Source organism: Monopterus albus, unplaced genomic scaffold, assembly GCF_001952655.1.
Source record: "Monopterus albus unplaced genomic scaffold, M_albus_1.0 scaffold105.1, whole genome shotgun sequence".
Lineage (NCBI taxonomy): Eukaryota > Metazoa > Chordata > Actinopteri > Synbranchiformes > Synbranchidae > Monopterus > Monopterus albus.
In genome coordinates this window covers 1,430,490-1,453,261 of record NW_018127985.1, presented here as the reverse complement: position 1 = coordinate 1,453,261, position 22,772 = coordinate 1,430,490, and the positions used below count along the sequence as shown (strand labels likewise).

Genomic DNA, 22,772 nt, shown 5'->3' with positions numbered 1-22,772 from the left:
AGCTTTTCTTTGTGCTGGAATTAGGATCAGTAGTTCCAGTCTTGCTGTTGCCGTGGACTGAGGCCATTTCCTGTCCACTGCAGGCTGGTCAAGGTCATCACTGGTTTCGTCGGGGAGCTGGGCGCCTGTTCAGGAACAATCCATTATTATTAATCTCTTAACATGCACTATGACAGCTAACACTATAGGATGCAATCACGGAAACAGCGAGGGAATTTGCAATGAGGCGATCTCTGTGAGAGGAACATTTTACTGTTTTAAAAGCTTTTTTTGGTAAACTCTATATGCACTGTATATAAAAATGTTTTTGTATTCTATTAAAGGTTTTCATGTTATATCTTTCAACACTGGATTAAAGAAGATCAGTTTTTATTTTGACATTAGAGCCTTTTCCTGATGAATAAAAAGGTTTCATTAAATCTTTTGATTCAATGCTATAAGAGAGCAGAAGAGGGTTGAAATGTAAAACATGACTTCATTGTTACACACTTACCAACAGCAACAAACAGCTACTATTACTATGGAAATGTATCAATTTTAAGATTCATCACTTTGCATTTGGTGAACATGCATATGCAGAGTAACAGTGGCCTTTTGTTTGAGTGATGCTGCTCTAAAGCAGGTAGTCTGCCAGCAGGGTTGCCACAGGAACACCTGCTGGTTTACTGGTGCTGCTGTACTGGTTTAGAGGAGGCAAGTGAGGACAGGGAAACTAGGAGAGGCTCTGCATGACCTGAGACAGAGAGAAGAGAAAGTGGATCACACAGGACACAAGAAGACACCAACCACCAGAGCCAGTCCCTTTATTGTACACAACACCTCTTTATTTGTTCTTCTTTCTAAATAAGTTCACGTTCATTTATTCAAATCAATTAATTGCTACAGAGGCACTTGACAAGGGTTTGCAAAACAAAAAGAAAGACTTTTGCAAGTTGGTTTCCAACCCCTTCCACCACATCCATACAGGAGAGGGAAAGAAGGAAGAGGTATGGGACATCCATTAGGAAGAAAGGCAGTATTACCATAACCTAACATATTCCAGGACATTTACAGTCTGGGCTTCTCTACAGAAGGCTGAAGTGACAGGCACAAGGGCAATTCAATAAGCTGCATCACAAACTGCTAAATTCTGTGTACCAGGAGTTTGTGGAAGATCTAAAGTGAAGACTCAAGGCTATTTCTTTACATATATATTTTACTCTGTAGCACTGTCACTGAAAGCCAGGCCTGTAGAGAAATGCCAGGAAAGAAAAAGCACATTCTGTCTCAAGAATCTACAGTTTGTAAAGAGTTCAAACATTTACTAGTTTATTTGTCTTGTCAGGTTTGCTAATTGTTTCTCTCCTCTGTGATGAGAAGAGAAATGTCTTAACCTCTTCTCCAGACAGAATGTGCCTTCATACACAACTCCCACCACCAACTCACCACCTCTACAGATCAAATGAAAATCAGAAAACATCCAAGTAACCCAGTGTCACTCCCTGCTTGACCGGTTTCCCCTAAACACCTACAAATGTTCCAGAAAAACTGGTTGTAAATGGTCAAAAGGAAATCAAAAGATAATCATTATCAAATAATCACAGCCCCAAGTACCCTCCCAACATACATGTTAGACAGCTCGTTTCTGTAGCAGAGCCCCAGTCCAGGAGAAGTTGGGGGGCTGAGAAACATAGTTATAGAGCGCCGACATAAATGCAACCAAAAACATCAAAATGACAAATGCCCAAGTTTTCCCCGTACAGTTTCATGTTGGGCTTTGATTATAATCAACAGCATGTTCTTTTCATCAACCCTGTGGTTAAATGAGAGTGTTAACTCCCCAGTGTAAGCCAGCTATATACAACATTTATAATGCATGGGGACAGAACTGATAGCAACAATAAATGTCTGTGACAACTAGGCCTGGAAAGATGCACCAATTCCTCAATGCACAGCTATGTCCCCATCCACACACAGCCACCACTTCACTGAGTCTTTATCCTCTCTGAGAGGAAACTGTACTATGTGCTCTGTTCTATATGAATCAGTGAACCTAGGAATGAACAAACCTAACCGAAGGCTGAAGGCTCCGTTGGGGTTTAACTGAGACTAAAGAGAATAAAATTCAAGGCTTTAACTCAAAATTAGTGGAGAGGATGCTTCCAACAGAGTGCAGCCACCAATCTGTCTCGCTCCCTTTCACAGGTTTTTGTGCATAGTTCTGATAACAGACCACAATATCCCTGTTATGAGTGGCTTGTTGTAAGGCTAGATGGTCAGAAGTGCTTGGATACTAATGGTCAGTATGGCTGACATCTTTTCATTGTGAAAGGAGATTTCACAGAGGGGGTGCTGAAGCTGCCCCGTCTGTCTCATGCAGCCCTGCCCCATGTCTTTTTGTGCTTTGTCTTTGCTGCAATTAGAATTTCATTTTTAAAGCTACATTTATGATGGTCATTAAAAAAAAACAAAGTCTCTCGAATAAAATAACACTGGAAAAACTTGACACCACCAAAATAACAACAGTAATTATCTATTTTTTTCCAGTATGAAAACAGCTAGGAAATGAAACCCCAGTAAAACATTAACAGAGTACGTCTGTATATTACACAGAGATCTGGACTTGGGCATCTGCACCAATCTAAAAAGGTGGAGGGAGGGGAGAGGAAAGCCAGTCTGTAACGGTTAATAAGTTATCTAATGAGCTTCTGCTGGGGAACCTTGTCAGAGGAAATAAACAAGTTATTACGATAAAAATAAAAGCTCGGATTGAATTTCCACAACAGTTACATGTGCTACTCAAGTGGTTATGGGATTTCTTTCCTTAATGTGCACTGATAAAGATGGTATTAGCAGCTTATTAACATTACTTATTGAGACATGCTAACACAGCTGGACAATGCACATTTTGCACCGCTATCAGTTAGCTCTTCCCCTTGAGCCCCTGCCCAACAGTGTGCAGATACACACACCCACAGAGAAACACACACATTTAGGTGGGCTGGGCCACAGGTCTAGTCTAGCAGGGAGGGCTCAGCAGGGCGGATAATGGTGGGCCGGTGAGAAGGAGCGCCAGGGGGTCTTCGGCTGCAACGAGGAGAGAAGATACAGAACAACAGTGAGACATGCTCACAAAGAGATGCAGAGAAACCCAAACAACCCAGCAGAGGAGAGAGGGGATGTGAAGACAGAGAGAATGAGAGACAGAAGTGAGTGAGAGTACAAGTAAAGAAATGATATTAAATAATAAAGATGGGAAAACTGGTGAGAGTGAGAAATGACAAACCATGCCTGGGACTTTTCAAAGACCAAAGATGATGTTAGTGACAAAATGTTACAAATAAAGTGGAGCAAAACTGCACAATAAACACATATGACATTATTGGTCACATCATAAAAAGGAAGCCATACCTGGGAACACCGGGTGGGACACGGACTGGTCGGGAGGGGATCTGTGGGGGTGCACCGGAAGGATCCTGAACGCTGTTGAAGGCATTCATGACCTGGACTGGCCGAAAGGGGACTGGTGGTACATTAAAGGCTGGAGAGGGGTTGAGTGGAGCTCCAAAGGCAGGGGAAGGGTTCAAGGGTGGCCCTGGTGTTGAGCCCCGAACAGCAGGTGGGCGGCTAGGGGGCAGGGCTGCTGCAGGATGTGGCCTGCTCGGAAGGGTTGGGCTGGGAGAAGGACATGAGTAACTGAATCTGACGTTGTGATTATCACCTAAAATATCCTGTTAGGTCTTTTTTTCAAAGACGATCTGAGGCTATTTTTTTTCTGAGCCTTTTCTGGGACAAATGTCTATGAATTTAAAATAAGACTCTCTGGCTATTATGTGCAATTTTTTTTTCAAATTCAATAAAGCATCATAATGCTACAAAGCTAAATATTTGTCTTTTATCTGCCTGTTGCTTATCTCATATGTTTATAACATAAATGTACATTCCATCCATTACACCCGTAGCCTCTATATTTGCATCATCAGTGCTACCCAACCATCATTATCAACTTTATCTCACCTGGTTTCTTGGATCCAGCCGTCATTTACAGGAGGGGGTAGTGGGGTGGAGATGGTGTTGGCACTTATGTCACCAATAATGATCAGTGACTCCTTCAGTGCATGATACATGCGCAACATTTCATCCCTGTGCTGGGCCTGGTCAGCTGACTCCTCCATGAGGCTATTCTGGTCACCAGATGAGTAGAGGTATGCCAGCAGCTCTGCGTGAATGAAATCCTTAGCCTGTGTTAAGATTTAGATCATTAAAATACAGACAGCAGCACTGTACATTGATTAACATTGAGAATTTCTAGATATGGAGCATCAGCAGCCAAATGTGAAATGATCAACATACATAAACTGGAAAATGTGGGTGAAATAAGTGAAGGGTTAGGGATAGAAAATGAAGAGACTAATTAACCACAAGAGCAAAAATTATTTATAGAATAGAGACACTTCCTTAGACAACATATTACAAAATGTGAACAGTGGACAATGATGTAAGTGTTGGTTGTGCGAGTGTGTAGCTGCTGGATTGCTGGAAGACATCAAATGAGCTCACTAGAATAAGCCACTGTGAGCTTGTATCATGAATTCTGTTAATTAGTGCCTTCAAGTTTATGACCTTGTGTTAACATGAAACACCCAACAATGCTACTAATATAAACAGGAAAACTAACACTGTTCTGGACAGCTTAATGATGCAGTGACATTTAGATAGAGGTGTGAGGACACACTTAGCTCGTGAGAAGAGACAATACGCAGACGAGACAATATTTTAACACTATTTTTAAGAAGTCTTCAATGATGAAATATATGACTAATAGTATTTTATTCGACTCAAAGTCACAAAATGCAAAACAACTCAGGTGCACTGTGAAATGTTGAAATGTATGAATTATCATCTGCAGTAAAAGACAACAATATACAAGCGCTGTAAAAGGTTCTGCCACAAACTCAATTGGCGTCTCTCCTGTATGATTTCACACAAGTCTCTTCAGACCTTAAAACTGTGCATGAACTATGCATAGCTTCTAACCTCTAACTGAAGCTATGTGTGTCCATATATGCTATTTTGACTCTTACCACACTGCACCAAATGGTGACATCATCCAGCAAAGGCGTTGTGTTTACCAGCCACTTATGGGGGACGATCAGGATGTGGACGCCCACGGGAAGAAGACTCCTTTGTTTACCTAGTTAGCATTAGCATTCACTGTAAAATCTGCTGAGGACTTACATTGTTGATCATGAGGTGCATGATGGTCTTGGGCACAAGGTCTCTGACGGATTTGTTGATGATGGTGATGTATGAATCCACCAGGTTGCGGATGGTTTCCACCTGCCGCTCCAATTGAGGGTCCATAGAAAATGTGTCTGTAGGGGCAGCCTCTTCATTCTCAATCTAATGAGAAATAACACATACAACAAAGATGAAGTAAAAATATACAGTATAGCAAATATTTTTCTGTAGAAGTTGCAATTATGTCAGTTTTGACCAAACTGATACTAATGTATGGCTTTTAATGAAACACAAAGGACCACCCACATACCTGGTCTTTCTCCGGATAAACTCCTGCCCTGAGGAAGGATGCTTTCCAGCTGTCCACATCGTCTTGAGATTCGCAGGCCAGTTCTATCTGGCGAAGATCCTTGTACACATTCCTGTACAGATAAACAAGTGCTTGTGAGTGTGTAGGCTTACCCAGCACAGAAGGATATGCATGCACACAAAAACCACAAAGATAAGGTCTACATTTATTCACACAGGTTGGAAAAATCCAATTTCAGCATAACCCTGACCTTTGTTCAGTGTTGAAAATTGCAAAGGAGTGCTTGGTTGACATAAAGCCTTTCTCCACATCTCTGATCTTTAGGTTATCCAGGGGCAGCATATATTTCTTTTCTTTTTCCTAGCATAGGACACAGAAGAAATGTGTATTTATAAGAGGTTATCAATAAATAACTGAGAATGCCAAAACTGAGCATACAACAGAATAAAGTTCTATCAGCACAAAGTGAGCATTTGTTTATATTTTAGAAATGCAGAAGAAAACAAAAGCAGCAGGCATAATGGAATGCATTTCCTCCCTGTGGATGACCACCAAGCTGGTGAGATGGAGAAATGTATGATGAGGGAAACAAGGAAGAAAAGGAGGAGCATGGAGGAGTTTGGGGGGATGGGGTGCCAGCTTTCACTGTTGAGAAGAGACATCTGGAAGCATTTATGTCTGCACTAACACAGAGTACGGCACAAGCCCAACAGTTACATCACTCGCAGTTCCACACATTCCCCTGCCCCCACCACACACACACACACAAGGGGCCAAACACTTAACTGCACATGCAAAAACAAACAAAAATACATGCGCCTGACCGAAGTGAAGAAACATATCATGTGTGTGCATAAACACAGTCATACAGACATAAAGATACACACTGCCCGAACACTAAAAATACAAGAGTACTCACGTAGACAAGCGCCTACACACATGCTCACTTGTACACCCCCAACCCCCCCACCCCGTAACCCAGTACGATTTCCTGCAAATTCCAGAGTCAGATCCCGGCTGGAACATTGCAGCCTGCTTGCCACGTCAGTTTGCCTCCACCATCCTCCTTCTCTCATTGTTTTCGTTTTTTTCACAAAAAGGCAACAGACATAAAAAATGCACCGTTTCTAATTTGTATTCGTGCACCCTGAGGTGACTGGACCGAGAGTCATCTTTAGCAGTGGACAGTGGTTTCTTTTAGGGGCCTTTTTTTTACATTGCTGGAAGAATGGATACGACTGAGGCCTTGAGAAGAAGATCAAGTGGTGAGTAAAGTAACACACAGCTATTTATATATTCTATGCACTTATAATCTGTAGAGGCAAAAGTTTAATTCAGTTTAATCCTTTTGAATTTTGTCTAAAATCAAAGAGTTAAACTAGATTTGATTTTAGATCATGCTGATGTGCTATTGTACTGAATGTTACTCTTCAAGTTCTTGAATACACTGAAAAAGATGGGAGGAAATGTCTCTAACATAAATAAACTGAACTGACTGTTTAGTCAAGTGAAAGTCTGACCACATCAAAAATTTATTTTGCAGAACTGGTTGAAATAAATGTTATAAAGTCTAGATTTTTCTTATTAAACTTTATTTAAAATACCATATATTTCATCTGACAAATAGTACTGTAGTGTTTCAACAGTACTGGACCGAATTTTTCATTGGTTTCACTACGGTAATGTCTGCTCTGTGTCCTCTGTACTACTGTACTAGGGTAGTGACCTGCAGCTGCACTGACCTCGGGGTCCTTCCTCTCAGCAGAGCCCTCCTCACCCCCCCGCCTGCCCAGTGTTCAGACTACCTGTTCATCAGGCTACAGCTGAACAGTAGTCTGCACATTGGTTAGGCTGGGCTGGGACAAACACAGCTCCGGCCGCCGTGAGTGATGACAACAAATCTTCACTTGAAATAATGTATCCCAGCAGTTTCAAATACAGTATCTGCATCTTTATGCATTCCTGTCGAGCTGTAATGTCATCTTATCTTAGTTAGTGTCCACTGAAAAGCAAGACTGGAACAGAAATTCATCTCACCTCATCATCTTTGTACCAGGAGAGAGACTCAGCAGTGAGGACAAACCAGTACTCCTTGGAGCCTCCCTTCATGATGCTGAGGTTGATGGTTAACCAGCCTTTCCGGATCACCTGCACAGCAAAGACGTGGGAGAGAGGGGTACCAGGAGGATAGAGGAAAGCATCTTTATCAATCAGGCTTATGCACTGGTGATATGAGGCCCCATTAAGTGTTTCACCATTAATACTGGGACATGACAGACATTAATAAAACCTTACCTTCTTACCTGCTAGGTCACTGTGAATTTATTAAGTGTTTTTTTTTTTTTTACTATTAAAATGGCAGAGACACATGGATTAAATGTAAAATGTACTGTGCTGACTAGAGCATGAGGTGACCAAAGGACAGAGGTACATCATGCACAGTAATACATACTGTGTTCAATATGGCTAATTTTATACATACACATCAGAACGTTGAGTTGAAAATACTGAAGAGGGATGTAGTCCTTGTTCTCTTTTACTCAACAGAAAAGAAATCCTTCAACCAACACATAAGAGCAGATGGTATGCAGACCAAAAACCAAGGGTCGACGGTGGTATGTTATCGTCAGTAGGTCAGTAAAAGCTAGCCTATGCACTGGGGTTAAATAGGAGCAGGGTTAAATAGGTTACCTGGAGTAATATTTGGCTAAGGAAAAGACTGGAAGAAGTGAATGCAACAGGCAGGGGTAAAGGAGGACAAAAATATATATATAATCAAAACAAAAGTCACTAAATGCAGAGGGACATATCCAAATGATAGAGGTAGCAGAATTAGTGTAGGGAGAGAAATCTAAACAGCAAAGTCAAATTCTGAGGTATAGGGATGGAGAGGGAGAAAATACATCAGACTGAGAAGTCGAGTTGAGCGAATCACTAACAAAAATTAGCCATGCACTGCAGAGGAGCTCTCTTAGTTACTGTCTCTCAATTTTTTCCCACAAACTCCCCCATTATACTTGACATACAGTGATCTGTATGCTACGTAAGGCTAAGTGCAAATGTCAATTTCAACGCCTGCTCTAGACCTTTTGACTCCCTCTCATCCCGCAGAGGACTTCAGTGAGTTATGCAGAAAAAAAAAGGTTCATTAGTTCAAAAGTGCCAGTATAAACATGAGGGGCGGAGCCAAGAGCATAGGAGCTAAACTGGTAGGTTGCCTTGGTGAGGAAGCAACATCTCAGAAGCAAGGAAAGGTTTTAAATCCTGTGTTGAAGTCAGTTGGAAATATCATAACCATGTTCACAATAAGGAAGAAAACCTATGAAATGAGGCTGTCAAAAATAAGATGCTTTTGTTTCTGTAACTGTAAAACTGTCATAAAATGTTGCATCCATTTCTGTAAAGCAATAGTTAAAGATGTTAGACTTCATCTAAGATTATGTCCAATGATTCAAAGCAAATAAATTCATATGATTTAAATAAGACATGCTAAATTAATCCACTATGACAATCAGTAAAGTATCAAAACAAAGAGATGTGAATGAAGAATCTTGATTAGGTCACTGAAATGCATCTCACAGCCTTGACCAGTCACTGACAAGTTTGATAAATTCCAAATCCAGAATTAACAGGATATAAAAACACCCAAACTTAATAAACCCGAATTTTCCTTTAAACAGAGCAGTAAGCTGTGAATTAGAGGAGCAAAAAAAAAAAACAAACAAACAAACATAAAACTAGAAATTATTAGGGGAAAAAAAACCTGAACTTATGTGTTTAATGTGCAGTTGGTTTGATTGCTCCCCACTCCCTCCCCATTTGTCCCCAGTGGCATTTAGGATGATTCTCACAAGGCAAACTTTTGAGTCCCCGTGCATGGAGCAGCAGCAGAGGTATAAACCTTAAGACATGAGAACTGACGCTGCCACAGTCAGCGGTGGAAGAGTTCTCTCTGTGATCCTTAATAGAGCACACACAGCACTGCAAAGATCCACAGAAGATATCTTGTGGCGATAAATGAATTCATATCTTGTCCAGATATTTGTTGAAAAAAAATTGTAAATGTTAGTAAGCACCACAGATGAGTATATTTAAAGACAATTACTGTCTTAAAATGAAGCCAAGAATTACACAAGAGCAAATGTGCTAGGTGTTACTGTGAAAACTGTTCCAAATTACTGGTATCTGCATGCTGGTGCTAGAACTGTAATTGATATCAGTTTGATCAGTATGAAAACACTACCTTCTCCTTGTGGAGCTCTCCCAGTCCTCCAAGCTGCAGAGGGGTAGAACAATCCATTATAGTGACAGTGATAAGCTCCTGTATTGACAGGAGTCAGCTGTTTATCCTGTTATGTCACAGCAGTCTGTCTTTTCCACCCTAACCATATTGGCTGACCTGTGTGTGATGGCCTCAGTTCCTCTGCATGGCCTACCCCTGCTGCCCCCTGGCAGGGTGTGGTTTAAATCTGTGGGATACTTACCAGAATCTCACCCTGCAGTAATAGGAAGGGGACAGGAAATTAAAGCAAAGGGGGCAGTATAAAATCACAGCCAAAAGAAATGAGAAAGCAAGCAAGCAAAGATGAGAGGCAGGAGGAGGAGAGATGGAAAGGGTGAGAGGTGGAGGGTTGGAAGGAAAGAAGAGAACAGACAGTGAAAGTTTTAGAAAGAAGTTGAAATAATAAGAATGGCAGATTTGAAGGGAGCAAAAACAGGAGGAAACCGAAAATCCATGACCAGAGGAAGACAGAGGAAGAGGAGAAAGAAAGAGAGAGAGAGAGAGAGAGCAACAGAATGACATGCAATTAGAATTACTTCAAGTATACCACAATTTGGTTGTGTTGTATTTATTGCTCAGTTGATAGGTTTGAGGTCCATGCACTTTCTGAATCTCAACACAAAAGATGCTTGTGAGTTAATGGCAAGGGAAGAAAACAACCAACATAATAGTGATTAACTGTTGCTTTACTGTGGAACAACATGCCTGGGTCACATGCAAATAGAAATGAATAAAAGCCATGGAAATAAACGCTTGTTTATTTAAAGCATGGAAGAAGGGTCTTCTTTAAGATCACTAAGGCAACTCCCTACCCTGAAACTGCTATCTTTAAAGCTGATTAGCAGTATTATAAAGTCAGAATCTTACAAACACACTCAAAGTTCACTAAACCTGGGTAAATATCAGTGTGATTAAGAGAGAAAAGGAGAGGTACCAGCTTTACAACACTGTAGGCAAAGACTGGGACTGGGTACAATCAGTATTTAAACTGATGTACAGTTAGATAGGTCAAGACAGATAATGGTCAAGGGTGACTAAATCTGAGACTGGCAAAATGGACACCGCTGAGTGATAAAGTGTACCTGGTTTGGCATGGCCCTCTTCTTGTTAGCAGCTGTGCTCCTCTGCTGGGCACTGGGATAACACAAAGATGGACAAAAAAATGACAATACTGATGACACCACACCGCCTGTTTACAATATACACACCATATATTCATGTGGCACCCCTGTTTCTAGAACACTGTATTTTTTTCCAATATTATGGTTGGTATGTTTTATAACCTTTAGTCTACATAACACAACTGTCTACTTTTAGAAAAATGAAGGTTTTGAATGTCTCTGGCATTGTACCACTACACACACGCACAGAAAAGTGAGAGTGGGTTGTAGAGCAACTACATGGAGGGTTAAACTGTTGCTCACACATGTACTGTGCACACAACCCTATATCCTCTCTGTCAGCCCACCTGTTGTTGGTGTACCCTGGGAGGCTACCATCATCCAGCCTTCTGTGGTCAAAACTGAAAGTGACGTCATGAGAACCATTAAACAGCCCTGTCTTAGCTCTGACATATCACAGCACTCGACTTGCCATGCAGAGGCTCGGCATAAACCTTCACACATGCGGGGACTTGGTTTGTTACAGTCAATGGTAAGACCCACACAGTAGACAGGAGCTCCAGTCATATACATGCTACTGTAACTGCTACACTAGGGACTACTGTATGTGAATTCAACCACAAACTTTAAACCACTTACAGATATACAGGAGCACAAAAAATCCTGGGTGCTTTGCATTGTGCAGCTGACTTTTCAGTGTATACCAGTAGCTACAAGTGAATGCAATAAAGCATTAGAATTGCTCTGTTCACAATGCATTATTTCCAGAGTCAAACAGCCTGCAGCAGACAGAAAGTTTATCTGTCATGCAATAAAGCATGCTTAATTTACTGTGTTTGAGGAGGAGCACTGTGTTGCATGTAGGGGGGGAGGTGAGCAAATAATATGACTTCAATGTGGCACCCTGCTCCCCCGGGGGGAGGCACATGCTCTAATGTGCCCAAAATCGCTAATTAATATGCTACATTACACTAATACACCACAGCTTACAGCATGTGGCTAATTCTAGGCAACATACTGACGGCTGAGAGTTAGGGGATTACAGATTCCTTTGTAAATCTACAGAATCACAAGCGCATCTCAGACGACAGGCAAGATGTAGTTAATTGGGATCACAATGCCTGGGCCGAGTTTTCACCAGCACCAAGCTGAAAGTTGAGCTAGGAAAGGTTGGGGGAGGATGGGTACATACTTAGCAAACCCTATGAAGTCCTCATGATTGGTGTTGATGTAGGACAGCTCAATGTCAATCAGCAGCAGAACCTTAACAAGAGGCAGATCGTAAAGATCAATTAGAGAGTGCACAAAAATCTCCCTTCTGACATTTCACACTCAACAACCACGACATACTGTATATGATACTACCATTTTACAAATTACAAATATGGTGGAGCTGAGAATATGATTTTACTCAAAGGTTTCAGTTTATAAACCCTGTAAAACAACCTGTCTCACTTCCTGGCTGGCTGAGCTGCTACCAAACCAAAAACTCTCAGTCTTGGCTTGTATGAAACTGGTTCTGTTTTCAAGGCTTCTCCAACCTGATAGGATTAGAGTTCTCAGACCAGCACTCAACACATTTTGGAAAATAACACTGATGCTTTATGTTTTACTTACATACTGGGGTAAAGTGCTCAGACAAAGGTCATAGCTATCTGATTAATGCCTCTTCTTGTCATGTCATTATTGAGCAATCTCTAATTGCTGCAAAATGCTGTTCTGTCATATATTCAGACCACTACACGTTTTTGCACACTTTGTCGTAAATCTAATTTTAAACAAACAAAATTGCCATTTCTGCCAATCTACAATCAATAGCCTATAACAAAATGCTGTAAAACGTTTTAGCCATTTTTGCAAATCTATTAATCTTTCATTTACAAAGGCATTCAGACCGAAACAGTGGTCAGGTGCAACCTGTTTCTTCGATGTAGCCTTGAGATGCGTCTAGAGCAGACCCTTTTACGGCCTACGGGCCACATCTGGCCCTTTGGGCGTCCCTGTCCGGCTTGCGTGAGGTCCATCAAATCAGAACATGAATGAAAAAGTTCACAGGTGAACTTAAGATCCCCGACCTACTGGATGAGAGACAGGTGATGTTGGCCAGCTAACCCTCAAAATGTCAACTCACGCCAAAAAAAGAAAAGTTGCCGAATGCCGCGTTTTCAACAAGACATAGACTGGGAGGTATTTGTTTACAGAAGTCAAAGGTAAAGAGGTGTGCTTAGTTTGTGGTACACAGGTCGCTGTGTCCAAGGATTACAATTTCAATCGCCACTACGTGACCAAACATGAGGAGAGATACAAAAACTTGTCGGCTGAAGAGCGCGCAAGAGAGTTGGATGCTTTGCTAGTGAAACTGCATAACCAGCAAAGACTTTTTACAAAGCTTTCCACCCAGAGACGCAGCTTTCAAGACAAGTTATGTCATATCCCACAAAATCACCAGAAAAAGTAAGACGTTTTCTGACTGAGAGTTTAGTAAAGAGTGTTTGTTGGACTCTGCAGCACTAATATGCCCGGAGAAAAAAGGCACATATGAGAACGTGCCCCTCTCCCGACGCACTGTAACAAGGAGGGTTGAGGACATCGCAGGAAATCTTTGGATCTACCTACATATGTGAACAGACATTCTCAGTGATGAAGTTCAACAAATCCAGATTTCAATGCACTTGTTCAAGCCCAAGCCAGACTGGATTTCTCTCACTGAACAAGTAAAATGAACTGAAAATGCATATCTTGAATACGGCCAGTAGCAGCTAATCAACACATATAATTTACTGCTTTTTACAATGGGAGATAATGAATATTGAGCAGAATTAAGTTCAAGTTATCGTTGGTTCGGCCCTCCAACACAGTTCAGGTTTCTCATGTGGCCCTTTGTAAAAATTAATTGCCCACCCCTGGTCTAGAGTCTGCCCAGTCCAACTGTGGCAAACTTAACTGAGTGAACATAAAAAGTAATTCAGAGACACACCTGTGTATACAAGGTCCCACAATTCATACTGCATGTCAGGACAAAAGCCAAGCCATAAAGTCCAAGGAACTCTCAGTAGAACGCCACAATAAAATTGTAGTGAGGCAAAGATCACAGCATTTATAAAACCATTTCTCAAGCTTTTTGGACCAAAGTGGCCTCTAATCACATTTACAACACAATATATTGTACAGAAAGTCAAGAGGTCTGAAGCCACTGTATCTTTTGCATAGGTTTGGTGGATTCACGGGAACAGTGGTGCCAAATTCACTAACACCGTCAACTTGAATCTGAAAGAAACTGAATTAATCATACAATAGGTTTTACTCTCACGATGCACAATAGTGTTTCCTGTCATAGATATATATATATATCCAGAACAATGATTAAAACAGGAAGTTGAAAAATATATCTAATGCATCTGGAGTTGATTCATCATTTCTTCTCTAGAATAGGCAAATAATATGCCCTAACAACTAGTTTTGTTTGAATTAATTTGACCAAACTAGCCTGCAGAACTAAGGCCTACTAATGAATTTGTCTTATTAAAATTTCTCAAGTTTACAGACTTACAGATGTTGTGTGATACATTCAATAGGAACTCAAATAGAAATTTATCACCGACATCTCAACTTCATTCCTCGTGTCCAGCACACCTGGCCAGTAAAGCTGATTCTAATTATATTGGACTGAGGCCACATATCAGTTGTAGATCTTACTGTATTTTTTCCAGCATTTGAAAAAGAAAAACCTCAAACGCCACTGGTCTACTTAATCAACATCTGACCAACTGACCTGGTCCTTGGCCTTCCCTTCTCTTTCTCTGATGTGGGTGGTGACGATTCTTTCAGTCTCCTCCCTCAGCCTGGGATAAGACTTGAGCTGAAAGGCAACACATCATAAAACTACAGCACCGAATGGAGACACACACGCTTAGAGTCACAAGAAAAAGTCATGGCACTGTTTGCAGTTTCCTGGTTTTCTGCATAAATTGGTCATGAAATGTGATCTGATCTTCACCAAAGTCACAATAATCAACAAACCTAATATTTCTAGAATGATAAAACACATGCAGTGATGATCTTTTGTGTCTTATGAACACACCCATTAGACATACAAAGTGATGATGGAAAATGTATCATCATTGTGTCATCTTGGAAACATTGTGCTTGACATTTGTGACTTTGGTGAAGATCAGATCACATTTCATGACCAGTTTATGCTGAAAACCAATAAAGTGGAAACAATGTCATTATTTTTTCTTGCAACTGTACATGTGAGCTTGAGCTTAGTAAGACTTACCTATAAATATCAAAGAGAAACGGATGTGAAAAGTGAGAATAAGTAGAGAACAAAGAAAAGAAAAGTGTCAAGAGACATTTTACACAAAGTGCAGTCATCTCCAAACAACCGCAATCCAACACACACAAACACACTTTAAATACAGTGGTTATCTGTTCTATAAGGTGGTGAGGTATTTACCACAGCAATGTCATTCAATGACTTTATGGAAAACAATGTGTGGTAATGCTTTAAGTTTGCTATTGTCTTAGTCATGCATTTTTTAGAATAGCAGATGCAATATTTTAAATAAACAATGTCCAAACTTGTAGATACGTCACCACATTTAAAACTATCATCTCTAGGTAGTGGCAGAGCTTTGATATTATTTAATGTAGTAAAGACTGGATGAAAAGGAAAAAGTGACAGAATGTGGTGAGACAGAGGTAAACCTGGCAGACAAAGGGGTAGGAGGAACAAGCCTATGTCCAATCCTATCATGGAGTGCAGTGCCTTTCTCTGTCCACATGATGGCAGTGGAGGACAGTTGCTATGGAAACAATTCAAGCTGCTGCTGTGCCTACAGAGAACATGGGCTATTTGTATCTTCTCACCCCCTTCACATCACTCTCTTTCAATCCGGTTTAGCAGATAGCAAAATGCCAGTCTGCCTTTGGGTCAGCGAGGCACTGTAGCCGGGCTCTGCTCTGCCCAGGCTGCCAAACCAGGCAGAGTCTTGGACAGGGAGGAAGAGAGAGAGGAAGCAAAGTGGAAGTGGAAAAAAAAAAAGCCTAAATGAGCTGATACTGAAGTCAAACCACACGTGGGAGCTCAATGGAAAAGATTCAGACATGACTTGTAAGTCAGTGCTTAATCTGAATTGTATGGAGTGTTAGGTTATTTCTTAGTTAGATAGATATGGATTAGAGATCTGTTGTCTAGAAATGTTTAGTCCAGACAGGGTGACTAGCTTTGCTGTAACTATTCAGCCTGCAGGGACTGCCGGCACGCCCAGGTTACAGGAAAAGAATGTGTAAGGTTATGTCCAATTGTTTTAGATACACACCACGAAAACAACAGTCACGCACCTTGACTTTTCCTCATGTTTTGGCTAAACGATAGAGCAGCTGCAAAGCTTGCTTATCGGGTGGCGTCACGGTTTGACGCCCCTTGTAGCATGGGCCTAGCCCAAAAATGATTAATATTATATAGGTTGTTGGGTCCAGAGATCTTCAGCTTTTCTGCTGCCTGCGCGCAGGCAGAGGGGTGAGAGAGCTCTGGACGTGTACTGTGAATTTTACCTGTGATCCTCTGAATAAACCAGCACGGTTATTTTTTATAAAATCTAAAGCAGTCTCTTTCGTCTCATTGAGAGTTCCTGGTTTGAAAGAACCGGAAGAAGCTACAAAGAAATAATAGCTTATAGGAGGCTTCCAGGAGTGGGTAGGAATGGGACAGTATGCACATTCCAGCAGTGGGTATGAATGTTCTCGTGGCAAAGGGGGATGGAGCTGACTTCAATATGGTGACCCTTTTACTGGGATGACAGAAATACATATTAAGAGAGAAAAGGAATCTGTCCTCTTTTCATGGCATCATCCCAGCGGGTGAGTCCCTGGTTACCTTAACTGCACACTTCATGGCGAGTGCGGTGAGCTCTGACACCACAAGGTCCACACATTTGAGGCTCGGCTCTTTGAGTTTGAGGATCTGCTTTTTTACTATTGCCTCGAAAGCCAGGTCAGGGGTGAAGAGCCCCGTTCTGAAAGGTCGTGGGGTCAGATCACATTTGGTTTTCATTATAGAGAGAAGGGGATAGGCAGACAATAGAAGAGAGAAAAAGAGGACAGACAGGAAGAAGAAAAAGAAGAAAGAAAAAGAAAAATCTCCATTTAGTTAGTCATTTACAGTTGTTAACAGACAACTCAAGCAGTGGAGGACAAGCCACAAGTTGTTCACATTCTCATTGCCACTAGCCAGTCCCTCTATTGATAGGTGAGAGTATGGTTAAAAAAAAACTGAGACCCTGTCAAACTCAAGGCCAAATTAGTGTACAGACCACTCCATGTTTTGCTGGCTATGTGTACTGAGCTGTGAGACCTGCAGCTTGCCCAGAAAAGACCGGAGATGCTCAGACAGTGCCCAAAACATCTCATATCCACGATGACACGTCACCCGTCACGACACTCCACAACACGACAGCGCTGCCTGCACACAGGGCTCACTGGGCTGGGCTGAGCTGAGGGCACACTGCACAGAATTTTTCTTTTTTAACATACAAGAACTAACTGATCAGAAGAGACATTTCCAGATGTTGTAAGAAGCTGTCAGCTAATGTTCTGTGTCAGCATACCCTCTGTCATACCCATGGCTGCCCCTGCCCTATGTCTCGGCTGGGTTGGGAGTTGCTGGACACCTGCAGTACCTTGTTGGTGCACTGCCTGACTGTGTTGATGAGCTCCTGAATGACCAGATCGATACATTTGAGACAGGGCGTTTTCAGCTTAACGATCTGCTTTTTCACGATGGCCTCAAACGCCAGGTCTGGAGTGAACAGCCCCGTTCTAAGGATGCACAGAGAAACAGAGGCATAGCAACAGACAGATGGGACAATTAACATGTTGGCAAAAACAAAAACCTGATGAATACACAGGTGAATCTGTACACAAAAAGACAAACAGGTGACTGAAACAATCACACTATGGGCCAAGAGAAAGAAACAAAAAATTAAGACAATGACATCAACAATATGGGGAGGAAAGATAAAGTACCAAAGACTGCCAGGTGTAAATGTAATTAAATGCACAATCACAAATGAGATATGACAGAGTATTAGTAAGGAACATAGGACAACACAAATGCAGTAGACAAAGCAACATGTAACACAAAACCTCAAAATAATTGAATACTTCAGCAGACAGAAACAGAAACGGAGTGGGTGGTTGTGCAGCGAGGAGATAAGGGAATTAGAAGAACAGTGAGGGAAAGTAGAAATGAGAAAATACATTTCACATAAAGCTGAAATCACTTTTTGAATATGCTACTTTGAATTGGTACTTGCCGTCTCTGATGGCAAGGCTTGATTATAAAAACTTGAAATGCAGTATAATAAAAGCTTTGATGAACGGAGAAAAGCAAAGCATGTGGGTGCAGGAGTGTTTCAAGTTAAAACAGATGCCAGAAGCTCAGTAGGTGGCTGCTTTAAAAGTCGGGTAGATCTGTCTCCGCTATACTTGCCTGACACCATGGACGTTCTTGATGGCATGGCTGATTTCTCGCCTTAGCTCCTTCTCGTCAAACACAATCTGATGGAGGGATGCAAATATTACTTAAACAGATCTTACAACAATTCAATTTTTGTTAAGACTCCCACAGCCACAACACTATAAAACATGGCACACTAACCTTGACCAGTTCAAAGGGGAAGCGTTCATGGAAAAGGCGGTTGATCTTGGCACCACCTGAAAGCTCGCTGGTGTCCACCTGGTCCCCGGAGCCCTCAATGCACTTCTCAAAGTCTACACCAAACTGCTGTACCATCCTGATAAGGGTCAAAAGACAAGTGGCCTGTCAGCAAGAGCCTTTATGGAGATTCATGAAAAAATTACAATTCAGCAATGCAATTTCAATGATGTTACAACTTAACACCTATAGTAAAAAAAATGTTTATTTGAGGCCAGTGTTATAATTAATCTTATCCTGAGAGCCTTTTCTTTTACTCTAGCATAGAGATACTGTATGCAAGATGTTTCTGCTCAGTTGTCTGCAATACAAACCTTAGTTTAGGCTTCGTTACCAACTACTCAAAGAGGAGCAAGGCAAGGTATTAATGTTATCATCATTATCAGCGTCGATGCACAACATTAAAAATATGTGAATAAATGACCCTGCGATACAAGTCTATGAGTCCTGGCTTGCAAATCTTTGTCAGACACAGCGGCCCATTGAAGCAGACATCCAACATAGCCAACGCGTTACTTCATGCCAAACTATATACATTAATACTACATACAGTATATACTACATTGTATTGAGTAGTTTTTAAATGTACTCACTGCAACAAGGCCTTGGTCTTCCGTGTCGGGTCATCTGGACTATAGTTCTTGTATACCTCCACCTCCTTCTCCAGGGAGAGAAGCTGACTCTGCAGCTTACTGCGCAGAGTAGGCAGAGTATCTCTGATGTGGTTGGTCAATTGCTAGAGAGAGACAGAGGCAGAATTATTTTAAAAAATGAATGATATAATGGTGGGGGTTATATTTCACAATAAAAACTGCGCAGAGTATATATGTGGTAACAATAAATGTGGTAACAAAACATCTAGTGATAGTGATGGTATCACTATGACAACTGTCAAGTGGGTAATTGAGGGGATATGTAAACCATTAACCCATATTTTTAACATGTCGTTTCGACTTGGGCAGTTCCCCAATAATATGAAAATAGCAAAGGTTATTCCACTGTATAAATCTGGTGATAAACACAACCTCACAAACTATAGACCGATTTCTCTGTTGTCACAATTTTCAAAAATTCTGGAAAAACTCTTTAATAACAGACTAGACACATTTATTGATAAACATAATATCTTATCTGATTGTCAATATGGTTTTAGGTCGAAAAGATCAACATCCTTGGCCATTACTGACCTGATGGAGGACATTACAAGTGCTATGGATGAGAAAAAATATACGATGGGGATATTTATTGACCTAAAAAAAGCTTTTGATACAGTTAATCATGAACTATTAATGGATAAGTTGGATAAATATGGGATCAGAGGAATGGTTGGGAAATGGATCAGAAGTTATTTGACACAGAGGCGTCAATTTGTGAGGTTGGGTGAATATCAATCAAGTGAGCTGAACATTGTGTGTGGAGTGCCTCAGGGTTCTGTGTTGGGACCTAAACTATTTATATTATACATCAATGATATATGTAAGGTTTCTGAAACTGTTAAAATGGTTTTGTTTGCTGATGATACTACCATTTGGGCATCAGATGAAAACTTACAGCAACTCTCTGTAAGGGTTTCAGAGGAATTTGGGAAGATAAAGAAATGGTGTGATAATAATTTACTATCTTTGAATTTGGAGAAAACTAAATATATGGTATTTGGGAACCGTAGACCACATAATGAACTTCAATTGAGAATTGGGGGTGCCAACATTGAACGAGTATATGAAATTAAATTTCTGGGGGTAATGGTTGATGACAGATTATCCTGGAAATCACATATTAGACATGTTCGCAATAAAATGGCTAAAAATATATCGATATTGGCAAGGGTTAGACATATGCTGGACGTCAAAGCATTGCGGATTTTGTATTGTTCATTGATTTTGCCATCTTTGGAGTATGGTGTTGAAAACTGGGGAAATACATACAGGAGTTCACTTCAACCATTGTACATATTACAGAAGAGAGCGATAAGAGTTGTGCACAAGATGGGGTATAGGGATCACACAAATGTAGTTTTCATACAGTCTAAATTGTTAAAATTCTTTGATTTAGTGGGCTATAAGACTGCTGTGTTTATGTATAAGGCCAGGAACAATTTATTGCCTGGTGGAATCCAAAAGCTATTTGGTGAAAGGGAAGGGGGGTATAACTTAAGGGGACATTTAAATTTAAAAGTTCATGCTATACGAACAACCAAAAAAAGATTTTGTATTTCTATAAGTGGGGTCAAACTATGGAATAACTTAACTGTGGACATGAAAAATAGTACCAGAATTAAGGAGTTTAAATATAAATATAAATGTATGTGTTATACAAGATATATGCAAGAATAAGAAACAATCTGTTTTATCTATGTAGTGATATTGCTTGCAGCCAATGTTGCATAAATTTTGTATAATATGATGTCATGGGGTAGGACTGGATAAGTTTGACTTCTTCCTACTCCATTCAAACATGTAATAGGTGTAAGCAAACTGATTTTGAATTAGCATTGGTTGGATATGTGTAATCATGTGTGTTATTGTCATTTGTTCATTGTTCTGTTCTGCATGTTTGAAAGAATAAATCAATCAATCAATCAATCAATCAAAAAAAAGAAAAGACAGTTGATAGCAGACCTGGTTGAGTGCCTTTTGCAGATGTGGTGTGCCCATACGTTCCGCCATATGTCTATAGCTGGGGTGCGACAGGAAAAACTTTCTCTCTGCAGCCATGGCAGCACGAATGTCCTTCTTCCCATCGATGTCTTTCTGGCTACGGTTCACCACACCGATGTAACCTGCACACAACAACAGAAATAGTCCCTTTTAGTGCCAGAAATAAAGCCTATAAGTGTGTCTCTGTGTGGATGTGTGCATGATCCTCACCTCTACGCAATGGCAGTAGCCTATTTTCAAGGATTTCCCTTGCATCAGTCCCTTCATCCATCAGGTCCAGTTTTGTTATAACACCAATGGTACGCAAACCTGCACAAAATTATAAAGCACAGCTACATCCCTTCTAATACAGTACCTCTCGACACCTTGACTCCTACTGCATGTCTGACAGAATAATATAAAGGATCCGAGTCCTTTTCCTAGCAAAGCCCTGTTTAAGAAACAGTTACAACAGAAACAAATGCTGAACAAATATCTGTAACATCTAAGTGAGAGATAATACAAGGGCTGCCCCCTAAAAGTCGACAGGCTGAATCATTAGTCGAGAGACCTGTCAAGTTGACTGAGACTCTTCTATTCAAACCTTTTTTTATTTTACATTTCATTTTTTTGTCAGCCAGCGTGCATCACAATAGAAGGTAGCCCCAACCCGTTAGTTTGTCATCTTCTTTTCCTCATTTTGGTGTGCCAAGCAGCCACCTGCTCAATGCTTCCCCCTTGTGGTTAGGGGGAATATCCATTTCAACAATGACACTACCCACTGTGTAAGGTCTGACAACACTATTTAGCAAATTGCTTCCCAGAAAAAGGAGAAAAAGGCAACAAAATTCACTAGGACAAGACACATAAAGGTGAGATTTGTACTTTATTAGAAGTGTTTTCAAACACTGTGGTTTACTTTTAAGAGAGAAAAGACTATTGCAATGATGTGGCTGGTTTTGCATAGCCTGTTATGTGAGTCCGGTTTGTTTACCCTTCTCTGTTAAAGTGTAATGCACAGCTGTTTACCAACTGTTTCAGCGATGTGCATCAATTCGAACGGGACTAGGAAGCTAACAAAGATGCATGGGGAAACATTTCAATGAGGGATTATAAATCAGACAAATCATTTGTGGTGCAAGCTGGCAGAAATCAAAAGCACTAACAACATGCACTGTGGTTAACTGACGGGAGACGATTAAACTTGTTGGTAATCTATGCTATGACCATGTCAGAATTAAAAATTGCCTATAAGAGCACTGTTTCAACAGAAATGCTAGTGTGCTGGCTGTCTCATTCCGACAAATCTATATGGCAGAACTTCATTATATATTATCAATTTACAGTTTTTCTCTATCGCTTTCATTCATTTCTCACAACAGAACTGCATTTCTCAGAACTACTCATTCAACCGTCAGATTCTGTTGTCAGTTTTTCACATCATATCAGCAATTTCTTGTTGTTTTCATCAAATTGCAATTGC

General features: G+C 40.8%; 1 protein-coding gene across 2 annotated transcripts in view; it reads right to left on the bottom strand.

Annotated features, from left to right (window-relative positions):
- Nucleotides 1-1,731: 1,731 nt before the first annotated feature.
- The window catches only part of dnm2a (dynamin 2a), a 36,804-nt gene continuing 15,763 nt past the window's right edge, over nt 1,732-22,772 (bottom strand). The window contains exons 5-21 of one of the 2 annotated variants that reach the window (XM_020610331.1): nt 21,521-21,619; nt 21,272-21,432; nt 19,247-19,389; nt 18,597-18,732; nt 18,429-18,496; nt 17,617-17,755; nt 14,706-14,792; nt 12,126-12,196; nt 10,895-10,946; nt 10,015-10,026; nt 7,568-7,678; nt 5,781-5,890; nt 5,531-5,642; nt 5,218-5,382; nt 3,997-4,220; nt 3,391-3,654; nt 1,732-3,066 (exon numbers count right to left, since the gene is read on the bottom strand). In XM_020610331.1, coding sequence (XP_020465987.1) covers nt 2,994-3,066; nt 3,391-3,654; nt 3,997-4,220; nt 5,218-5,382; nt 5,531-5,642; nt 5,781-5,890; nt 7,568-7,678; nt 10,015-10,026; nt 10,895-10,946; nt 12,126-12,196; nt 14,706-14,792; nt 17,617-17,755; nt 18,429-18,496; nt 18,597-18,732; nt 19,247-19,389; nt 21,272-21,432; nt 21,521-21,619 — 2,027 coding nt within the window. In that variant the 3' untranslated portion in view covers nt 1,732-2,993. The remainder of the gene's footprint in view (nt 3,067-3,390; nt 3,655-3,996; nt 4,221-5,217; nt 5,383-5,530; nt 5,643-5,780; nt 5,891-7,567; nt 7,679-10,014; nt 10,027-10,894; nt 10,947-12,125; nt 12,197-14,705; nt 14,793-17,616; nt 17,756-18,428; nt 18,497-18,596; nt 18,733-19,246; nt 19,390-21,271; nt 21,433-21,520; nt 21,620-22,772) is intronic. The other variant, XM_020610332.1, reaches the window with a different exon arrangement.